Below are 12,113 nucleotides of genomic sequence, written 5' to 3' on the forward strand. Positions count from 1 at the left end.
CAGTATAAATCATTATAATCCGTAATTATGTCCCCACTGGATGCAACAAATGCCTCGTTTATAATGGGTTTTCATGTTTTTGTCTCTTCGCTCTGGCCGGGACACGGCATCACAATATGGTAAGGGGCGTAACATTTCCGTCACATGCTTGAGGTATTCGGCCAATCACAACACACTGGATAGCTGGCCAATCACAGCACACCTCGCTTTTCAGACTGATGAGCTTTGTTATAATCGACGCGTTTCAGAAAGGCGGGGCATAGAGGAGACACAATAATGTACAGTATGTGGAAAATAATGTGTTTTTTGAACCTTAAACCACATAAACACATTTCATTACACCAAATACACAAAATAATGTTCTTTGTAGCAACATCATATGACCCCTTTAAACAAATACACAGCGCTTCACTCTGAAAAACACATTGCATCAGATTACATTCGAATTTGATCATCACGCTAAACCATACCGTGTTCTAAGGCATTGTTAGAATTAATTTAAAAATAGTTACATTTTGGCACCGACAGCCTTGTGGGCAGAGCGCCGGCATACAGCGCCATTGCGCTACGCACGTCCTTAGTTCGAATCCCAACTCGAGGACCTTTCTTGATCCCGCCTCCCATCTCTCTCCTACTTCTCTTCCTGTAAGCTGTGATCTGTCCTATCATAATAAAGGCAAAAATAAATCTTAAAGAAAAAAAAAATTGACCAGCCAACTTGCAAGTTGCACGGTTTCATATACTCTCCAACACCAAATTTTACTCGCATTTGGCACTTGGCAAGAGTTAATTTTAAGCCCTGGTTGCAGGTGTTTACCCACACCGATGATGGCAAAATTTGACTACAAGCACTGACTTGGGCACCAGTGACTCACAGTCACTTTGTTATTGCACGTATCTCAGCACACCATGAAACCACTACTAATTACTTTCATATTACTAAGCATCCAGGCAATCTTGGGGTCCGTCCAAGACCACCTTCAAAATGAGAAACAGTGTGAGTCATGCATGCAACTTCCACTTTGAGGAGAGAACGAGAAACTACAAGCATATTTGTGGTTAGTGCTTTTTTTGAGGGGGGGGGATAAAATAATAGAGTCAGACACTGACACTGTCAAGTGTTGACAGCAGTAAAAATTGAGAGGGTATTTTATTGCCTTCTGAGGATGGATTAATGTCATTATCTTGGTGAAAGATTCAGTGACCTGCTTAAAGTGTAATATACACTACTGGAGCAGAGTGTTTTAATTTCTCCACAAACCTGAGGGAGATCCTGTCTAGATATTTTCAGTCAATAAGAGGAAGAGAAAAAAGATTTCTAACTTCCCTTCTTCTTATGATATTAGTCTTATATATGTTTACCTAAAATATAGTAGTTATCCAAAAACGTCCACAGAAAAATGATTTATTGAAACACTTCACAGTCTCAATTTAGTCTGTGACCTGAACATAAGGTCAGCAGCAACCAATCGTAATCCATTACCATAAAAAATGAGGGGTAGTTTTTCAAGGATATTAAAGGAACAGTTTAACCATTTAGATGGAATACAAAATGAGAAATCTTGAACAGCATACATGCTTGTCTTTTCCTTACAACAACAGTTCAAGAGTGCCATAAATGTGGCTTATATGACTTGTGCGCTATATATTAAAAATCTTCTTAAACACATTAAAAAAGCTAGAAAATCTCAAATGAAACACATTCCACTACAAGAAATAACTGCAGTTGAGGAAACTGGAAATTAAAAGATCTACAATTACCAAGCACTTTCATTTCTCATACTTTTTCCCACTGGCTAGTTAAAGGAAAATACTAAAAAATAGTGTTTGGATGTGCTATAAAACAGTAATGAATCAAACGAAATGTGCCTCCCATTTAAAATCGTCAGTCCAGCAGTGCATGTCAGAAATAATAACTCAAAATTTTGGTAACAGGCCTGTTCACCCAGTAAAGTGGAGCCAAATTTCCAGCCAGGCCACAGATCGCGTTAAGTAAAAGCGTTAAGTTTTACTCATTTAATTACACAACAGAACAGCACGCATGTAAATAAAAGTATGTATCTCTCTTAGGGCTGCCACTAACGACTATTTTTATTTCGATTAATCTATCGACTAGTTTGTCGATTAATCTGAACGGTTAATTTCCCACAAAAAAAATCAACAATTTTAAAGAACATTTTAATAAACTTGCAACTTTGCCATTCAGTAGTGTACCATAAAAAAGTATAAATGTAAACAAGCCATTGACGAAATGTAAAACTAAAAGAGTAAAAATGTAAACAAACCTAATAAAAATGAAATTAAAAAAAAATAATTTAAAAAAGTCTGAGAAAGTCAGCATGTTCTTAATGTCAATATATCCACATGTTCTGGGCTTCTGTTCATTACAGCTGTGAGTGCAACTACAAAGGGAAAATTTAATTCACATTAAATAAATACAATGTTTAGAGTCCACTAGAATCAAGTATTAAAATTTTATTATTACAATTTTTAAGTATTAAAAGTACTCTTAGAAATGTGTAAACAACAGAAGCAAGTGTCCATCTCATAGCCCAAATCACTATCAAAGTTCAGTATTATAGTGTAAGAATGACAACATGTCCACGTGCTCTGGTCTACTAATAATAAAATATTATAATTAATTAATTTTTGTGGTAATAAAAACAGATGTAGGCTAAGTGAACAATAGCCTTTAAATTGACTTAAAATACATATATAATAGCAATGAGGCAATAATAATTAGTTCAAATAAAGTATCACTATCAAAAGCAAGAAATCATATGGTTTTATTTAACAAAACTGTTAAAATACTGTAATAATGTAATAGCCACTGATCTGTATATAATTATAAAATAATATAATATAATCTCTATTATAGATCAGTGAATAGAGCTAATGTACAGTACGCATTACAACAACTATGTGGACATCAAAACCTGTAAACTCAGAGTGAGGTTTTGAGCTTTTATTTTGAAACCGCGAGATAATGATGTAAGTTATTCTCCTGTGTTTGCGTGGATTTATAAATGATTTACCTTACAAATCTGATGAAATGGCATACGTTGCATTCCCAGATGAATGTTATAATAAACCCAAACTCACAACAACATGCAGAGGATGGAGTTTGAGCCGCTCCACACATGTAAATGATAACAGTTCCTGTGGAACAGCATTTACTGTGAACGGAGCCGCTGTGAGACGCACATATGTAACCTACACGCCTTCAACTGCATCACATATAATTATTTAATTAAATCGTAGCGTTTGTGAATTTACACTTATGCTGAATTATTATTATTATTAATTATTATTATTTTTAAACGGGTTTAATATATCATGACGCCTTGGAAAACAGTCTAATAATGTGTTTTATGGATTCTCGTCCGTGAAATGCGCCACTTCCGGTATTTTGCCGGTTAGTCGATGCAGGCAAAATGAAGTCAAGGATTTTTAAAAATCGAATAGTCGAATAGAATCGATGAATCGCTACAGCCCTAATCTCTCTGCAATTTCAATAAATAGATTCAGGCGCATTTAATATGGAATTTTTATGCAAAATTGCTGAGAATAGGTGTTTGTTAAACTGTTAAGTCTTGGTGGAATGCATAGCCACATAGACAAATACTGACAGGACAGTAGAACTATGTGAACTTATCATTCCATTTAATTTTTTGTCCAACTGTCTATACAGTATCATAAAACTAGAAGCAGGAAAGAGATGGACGAAAAAGCACAAAGAATGTTCAGTAAACATGTTTGATTGATTCAAATGACGTGAACTGACTTGTACTGGTGTAAAATGAGTGGAATAATGAAAGCCTACACTTTCCTTGATCCTGCTTTACTCACAGCTGCCCCATTCACTTGACCTCATTCCTCTGTTTGGTTGAATAACTCATCTGCCAGTTTCCTAGTCCAGTAAATCTCTTTTGTTGAGAAGTGGGCTGTATATCTAAATCAGTGAAGGTATTAAGTCTTCACACTCACTCCTGCTCCCTCTCTCTTCATGTCTTTGACCCCGTGGCTTTGACCCTCACTTGTTGAAGTCAAAGTTTGCAGAAGTAAAAGACTGATCAGTCAGGCCAATTAATCAGACAATATTTAGCCATTTTACGGTAAACAGTGAACACTGTGGAAAAAAAAGGCAATGTATAATGCACATTTTATTTTTTCTAACATTATTAAGTGGAATTTAACATATAAATACATTGTGAATATAATATGTAAAATATGTTTTAAATTTCATTTTAATTTTGTTTGTCAATTTGCTTTGAAGTTCTATTATACTTTCTTTGGCCATCAGCCACCCTGCAGTCTAGGCATTGTCATCATGAAATAAAATGACATGACATGACATTACATAAAATAAAATAAAACAATAAAATATAAAGTAAATCATATGAAAATAAATAAAAAACAATATATAACATAACATAACATAACATAACATAACATAACATAACATAACATAATATAATACAGTGGGTACGGAAAGTATTCAGACCCCCTTAAATTTTTCACTCTTTGTTATATTGCAGCCATTTGCTAAAATCATTTAAGTTAATTTTTTTTTCTCATTAAATTTAAGGGGGTCTGAATACTTTCCGTACCCACTGTATATCCCACTTATCCCGTTTTCATTTGCATAAAGTTAAATATAGCATGTAACCTGAATAATGTCCATGTCACAGAGAAACATAATTTTGGTCTTTGCCTCAAAATGTAGAAAATGCTATAAAGTAGCGCTGGTGTTGAAAAACATCCAAAAGGAAATGTAATAACTGTTAACGTGGAAATCTGAAAGAGCTAGTTTAAACAGGTAAACTCAATTTTCCCCTCAACGCCATTTAAGATTTTGATCCGCCTCTGGGATATTCCACTGGGACTGGAGAAGACATTCCTGCTGAATAAAATTTCCATCTAAGTGAGCCTTGATGAGATTCCTCTCTGCCACAGGCAAACACACAGCGGAGCCACATGAGCAGTGCTTTATTTCATAAACATGAAAGATACATGTAGGCTACAGTACACTCTAGTTTGTGGGAGACTATGGTCAGTGCTTGTCATTGTTGAGGAAATTACATAAAGTAAAGTAATAGTCAGAGGTGATGGATAATCCCGGTGCAGCCTTAGCATTATCAAGACTTGCTGAAGATATCTGGTTGAGGGTGATTCACAGATATTTGGGGTCAGACTTTGAGAGCAGTTAAGACAGCAAAAGCTTCATAGTGATTGCTCTGTGCACGCATAGCTGGGCAGAGGTCTCACAGGCCTCTGTGGCCTGTTTGGCTTCCAATCACAAAGCATTAGGGAAATTAAGCTTTTTATTTCAGGATTCCATGGTCGGTGTGGTCGGGTAAGTCATTTCTGCTTTGCCACAAAGTAAGAGAGCTAAATGACTGTTAGCTGCCTGCATAAATGAGTGAAAAGGAAAGAGACAACAACCGAACCGAAGGAAAAATAGATGTGGAGGGAATGGAGGAATACACAAAGCCAGCAATTGGGCTAACAGCCCCTCTTAAGAAAATGTCATTTTTATATGTTTCCAATTGAAAAAAATATGTAGATTTTTATTAAATATTGATGTAAATAAAGACAACTAGAGGGAGTTTTCCTGTACCCCAGTTTTATGTTTTGTGTGTGTGTGTGTGTGTGTGTGTGCCTGTGTTATGATATGGGTCATTCTGTGTCAAATTTTGGATTTTGCTGATATTTTTTCTGTAGAAAAACAAACATATATAGTGATGAAAGCCAAAATGTCACAGATGTGTATTTACTGAGTAATCCACTATTTTGTAGAGGGGGGTCAAAATGACAATTTTGAGCCAATTTACAGGGGTGTAAAAATGACTTTAGAAAGCTGGCAGCATCATACGTTATTTTTACACAGATATTGGTAGGTCTATTAGTAAAATCTGTTGACTGTAGCCATTTTTGTTTCGTTATATGCTAATGCACTTCTTGTGTTTTTTGCCTCAAGTTTGCATGCCTGTAACTCAAGAAGTATTAAAGCTATCTGAAATATCTTTTTAGATTCTGGTTCTCTGTGTAAAGAAATCTTAAAGAAATTTGTCATTTTGACCCCCTTCTACAAAATAGCAGATTACTCAGTAAATATACATCTGTGACATTTAATATTTTAGCTTTCATCAATATTTATGTTTGTCTTTCTACAGAAAAAAATATTAACAAAATCAAAAAATTGAGCAGAGGAAGTTATTCCAATTAAAAACAATTAAATTTAATTTGAAACATCCGCTATTTCAAAACCTTTTAAATATGTTTTTTTATTATTATTTTTAAGAACTAGTATTCTGATTATAGTGAATGTACATCATATAGCTACAATCCTTCATTTCAACACCTCCGATTTTCTCTGCTGGCCTCTAACAAAGCCAACCAACATTTAATAGTTCTTTGGCTTTTGTCCTGAAGTATCAGGACAAACAGTGACACTGGCATTGACAAGCACACAAAAAACAGAGCCTAAACAAACAAACAGCTGTTTAAAAGCTCTTTGTTTGACTGCAGCTTGTGGGTAAATGTCCATAAAAGCTGAGAGGCTTCACTCCGGGTATCCTAATCCTCAACTACAACACAACAATTCAAAATGCTCAAGAGTTGCTGTCAGCGCATAATATTATTTTAACACAATCTTTCCTAAAAAAAGAGGTTTATGAAAAGAGTGGGACTCTCAAAACAAGACAGCGAAGACTTTCTGATTCTTTTTATTTCACATGTGGAGCATTATTGTGGCTGAAGTCAGCTTGTTAAACATAAATCACTTTAACAGAGCTAATCATCACAGTCTTGAACATTTTTTATCTACAGGATATATGTTTTTTAGCTACTTACAGTAATTACCAAAAACAAGGAATCAAAAGCAATCAAAACATACTTAAAAAGCTTACTGGATCTCCTAAAGAGCAGGCCAATTAATTTAATTTGATTACAGGAAAAATGCCAAAAGATTTAAGCATGTTTGAATATTACAAATAAATCCAAAATTAAAACTCAGCCAATAAACTGAATGCTGCAATAGGGACATGTTATGCTAACATTGTGTAGTGTCTAACACCCATAAAATGTAATTTCCTGATATGTGGATTGCACAGTTTTAACACTCCCAGCGTGTGCATACACACATAAACACACATGTACACATTGCATGAACTGAAAATGTAGTTAGCCTGACACTTCTCCCACTTGGGCCACTAACAGTGCCAGAAGCATTCAATCATTTCAGCAAAGTCAAAAATCCACAGTCTGTGTGGGTCAGACAAAACACTTGTGTAAAATAATTTCTGCATATAAATACTAAATACAAGCAAACACCTGCCATCATGTCCGGGTTCTACAGATCATCATGATCACCTCTGCCCAAAGAAATCCCGATGGCCAGCTGGTGTCAATAGAGTTCTCTGAAGACACAAACGGCTTATTTTAACTTCCAAAAAACAACTGCAATTGCAAATATAAGGCCAAATACAAGACCGCCAATTTAAAGGGACCCAGTTGGATTTTAATTGAAACATTCAAATAATAAAAGAAAATAACCTAAAGAAAACAGCAATTTTAAGAAATGTTCCATACTGTGATGTGAGGCTGAAGTGAGAGTGGGACATTTTGGAGCCCCAAAGTGTCAAATTTTAATTCCTTTATGCCTTTCTCGTTCCATTTGGAACAGCATGGGTAAACATCAGAACTCATGCCAGGGCTGAGCTGTCTATCACACTTTGTGAAAACTGTCAACTGTTCCTCAGTGTTCAAGTCAAGGTACAGTGTAGCAAAGAACCAGCATTTGAAAAAAAACATGCATAAACGAACAAAAACCAGATTAGACTGAAACCTCAAGCGACTGCCAAAGAATCCTTTACAAATGGCTTAATCAGCAATGAGTATGTGGGTGCATGATTATAGCAGCATTTTCAACACCTAAACGATGTTTTTCAAAGTAAGCCAAGCTTAGTAACATCCACTTCTATCACTCAATGCACTACTGCAATTTCAGAGCCAGATTTTGACTACTAGGCCACATTATTTAGGCGAAAAAAATGTTCCAAGACTGACAGCGAGACCGAATTATGAATGTACAAAGCTCTCCTCAGAGATAGAAACCTGACGCTGTCAAGACCAGCACTGTGTGAAGGAAAAGAGAGAAATCTCCCAGATGACTGATACTTGCACATATATTTTCATTTTAAAGCAAATATCAATCTCCGACTGAACAGGCAGTAAAGGTTAGGTATTTATGAGCTCACTGGGAGTGTGGCAGGTACAAAGGCCCAACTGTGGGCGGCAAGAAATTTGCCAGTCTTTATGCATTGAGGGTTAGTTGAGACCTTAATACAATGTAAACAGGCTTTAGAGCTTTACTTTCCAACACATTTACAGCTAAAATTAAAAAGCCATGTTTCATCATACCCTCTAAAATGTGAACTGTAGCGTATCCTGGCACATTACATTGGGCAGGCAAGGGAAATTAATTATTTGATAAGTGTTGGCAGACGTCTGATCGCTTAGATAATAATGGCAGCTCATTTCCTATTATATTCACTGCAGACCTTTTGGCCTGTGATGTATGTTACCATTAGCATTTTTCAGGCCAAAAAGGCCAAGGACAAGGTGGGTAAGACTTCTCTGAATGTAACCCAATATAATATGCTGCCACAAGCCATATAAAGATAAAGATTACTAAATACTGACAAAATTAAATAAATATGATATTGTTCCAGATGCTGGCATTCACTTTGGAATGGATGATGAAAAATAATAAAATGGAATTTGTAATTTTTAAACACGCCATACAAACACCATGAAAACAATAAATAAATGAGAAAAAATACGATATTTGTCCAATTGAAAAGATACATATAATTGAGTTATAGGCTACAGCAAACTGCCACCTAGACTATAACAATATTCTACATTACTCTAATGTCCCTCTATATTTTTATCAAGATTACAAGATATTGATTTTCCATCCATTTTGGTGGAAATAAAATAAAATAAAATAAAATAAAATACAAAGGCATGTAACATGAAAGATTTTTACAATAATAAAAAAACAATGCAACAACGTAAAAAAAAAAAACAGGTTGCAAAAACACCAGTTTGTGAGTTTATAATGATGTTCTACATCACTCTGATGTCACTGAAGCTGGATAATGAAATTGAATGGCTATAAACTCTGCCAGTTACTCCACCACAAACAAACCTAAACAGAGAGACACGGACTAAGAGCTTGAATCACACCATCACTAAAGACAAGTGAAAATACACAGATCATTCTCTAAGCTCATATCCAAGACCTAAACATCCAGCTCTGACAGAAGACTTACACAAAAGATAGGGTAATAGAGAGCAATTAATCAAAGTGCTAAAACTGCTGGTAGGCTAGTATGTAAATCTTCCCACATTCTGTTTATTAAACAAGACAAGCCAAGTTTTTTAATCCAGCCAACTTTCAGTATTTAGTAATAAAAGATAAAATGCACAGTAACTTCTTGTGTTTGACACCTCAGATATAAAGATTTATAACTCTGCAGAAAGAGCAGAAAAAAATTACAACTTGTGATATAATACACACAAGCATCTGACATTAAACAGATTTATAAAGTCATACCAACAAAAAGCAAACGGTTCACAAGAGTTGCGTGGCTTTCAAAGTTAGAACATGTGGTTGAATGGGCATTCCTTCAACATCTATGAAGGTTTTTTTTTAAAGATGGGAGCCTTGATGCTTGAGTAACTGTACTGTACACTTGAAGACCAGATTAAACCAATGAATTTTTACTACGACAAATCAAATGTAGGCTTTTCTTGGAGGCAAAATGGCTTTTGTGTCAACATCCAGTCTGGCAGTATAATGCACTGATAGAGTTCCACCCCAGTGATTTATAATCTACCAACTATTATTAAAACCAAAGACTGGATCACGGAAGCCATCTGTTTCTATTTTGCCCACCGCTCTCAAAAATATGACATAGCTAGATATATGTAGCGTAGTGTCTATAAAACTCCATCTGAAAAGGTTTAAATTTTGTGACAAAATATCCCGGGATACTATCTAGAACAGATGGGAAAACACTATTGCATTTATATCGACAAGGTGAAGTGAGCCACATATTGACAAAACGCTCATCCATCAGATAAAAGGTCAAATTAACTCAAAGCCAAAACATAAAATGGAGTCCATGTCTCCCATCCTAAATTACAGACATCCCGGCACACAACGAACAAAGTGGGAATCTGGAAAGAAATCCATCCAAACCACAGCACCAATGGTCTTAGTCAGTGCTTTAAGTTATAAATGAGGAGCAATTGTTAAAATGCCCCTCGGACAACTCAATGCAGAAAGCTTTGCATGTCATGGACTAACATTGAAGTCAGAGTACAAAATGTTACTTGATTTGCTAGCAGGTTGTTGCTTTGTCAGTAAAATTTGTCAAACCTGCCGATCTGTAATATAATGTAACTTAACCTGACAATTCAACTGAAATATTTTTAGTTTTAGTAATTTATGCTTGGGTTGAAATCTGATTAGCGTTTCACACACTTAACTGTTAGTTTGCTTATTTAAAAAGAAATATCTTGTAATGTAAATGTATATATGCTGTATGCTCATTAATATTAAAAATAATTTATTATCATTATTATAATATGACCTAAAACTAAACCTGATTAGCCTATTTTATAGTGTCCATGTTGCAGTGTATTTACAGGTACACTGATAATTGCTCTTAATTATTTTGCAAACGGTCTGTAATTACTGTTATTGTTTTAACTATTGCAGTAATCAATAATAGTAACATCCACTCATGTAACATAAACACTCTAAATAAAGAGTTGCTCAAAAGTGTACAACTACATTCAAGCTGGTCTTTGGTATATGTCTCATCCTTGTAAACTAGGAAATAATGAAAAGCTCATAGAAGTTAATGTACCTTTTTAAGCTCTTTGCTCAGTATAATTGGATGCTATCTTATGTCAAAGTGCTATTCTAAGGCAAATGAAGCAGCTCAGACCGTACAAAGAGACTCCAACTGAGAGCTTAAGACTGTTACTCTCTCAAATCAGTGCACTTTAAGATCTCTATTGTCATTCCAATGACACAAAAACTGTTTAGATAGCCCTTTGGCAACATGAGTCAATAGGTAAACAAAAAAACCCTGAGGACTACTGAATGAAATGACACCTCTAACTAGTTGTTCAACATCATGACATTTACAAAAATGTCACTTTACATAACAGTGTGCACATTACAGCACATAGACAAATACATACAAATAAACATTTCATTTACTTATATTGAATATTGCACATTTATGTTATACGTTGGCATTGTGCTGTAATTTGAGACATGTTTCCTCAAATTATTTCTAATAATAATATCAGAAATATTTTCGACTGCTCAGTGTTTCCTGTGAACTCGACAGATGAGGCTCGGTTTAATTAAAAGTAATTCTGTAACTTAAGTCGATTATGAACAAAGTAACGTGCAAACGCATGAGTTTAATCGCCTACCGCAGTTGACTACGAGCATGACGATGATCAGGGTGAAGTTGCGCTGGCATCCGTGCGGCTCTTTCACTGTTCCTCTGCTCATTTCTTCTGCCTCTGAGCGCTCTTACATCCACCAAAAGCTCTTCTCACAGGTCAGTGTTATAGCTGGAGAACGCAGAGCTCTTCTGGACTTTACTAAGCCTCGGATGTCCGCAGAGGTGTAATGTTGTAGGCGGATGGTCCTCTGCTCTGCTCTCTGCTTCTCTCGCTCCTGTTTGGAGTTTGACTTTCTTCAGTCCTCTCAAGAAGTTTCCACAAAGTCTCAGGACATGTGCTGCTTAACGGTGTGTTTGGCGCCACTTGCTGTTTCAATACAGGACTGTCTGACTAGTACAATATTTGGAAACTATTTTTTTAAACTCTAATTTATTTAGTCCCAAAATGCCTATTTTTTGTCACAGTGGTAGCCCCAAAAATTATAGCAATAAGAATCACAGTCTTTAATAACATTGGACAATAACAACTGCCCCCTTGCTCAAAAACACACAAAAACGCTTCATTTCAGCATTTAGCTACTCCATCAGTCTACAAAAGCCTTGAGAAACCTG

General features: G+C 35.5%; 1 protein-coding gene across 1 annotated transcript in view; it reads right to left on the minus strand.

The window, feature by feature from the left end:
* Positions 1–11,796, minus strand: part of LOC107704510 (inactive tyrosine-protein kinase transmembrane receptor ROR1-like) — a 107,096-nt gene extending 95,300 nt beyond the window's left edge. The window contains exon 1 of the mRNA XM_016507443.1: positions 11,527–11,796. Within this exon, the coding sequence (XP_016362929.1) occupies positions 11,527–11,608 (82 nt within the window). The 5' untranslated portion in view covers positions 11,609–11,796. The remainder of the gene's footprint in view (positions 1–11,526) is intronic.
* Positions 11,797–12,113: the final 317 nt, after the last annotated feature.

The sequence above is a fragment of the Sinocyclocheilus anshuiensis genome, unplaced genomic scaffold, assembly GCF_001515605.1.
Source record: "Sinocyclocheilus anshuiensis isolate Anshui unplaced genomic scaffold, SAMN03320099.WGS_v1.1 scaffold1538, whole genome shotgun sequence".
In the NCBI taxonomy this organism is placed as follows: Eukaryota; Metazoa; Chordata; class Actinopteri; order Cypriniformes; family Cyprinidae; genus Sinocyclocheilus; species Sinocyclocheilus anshuiensis.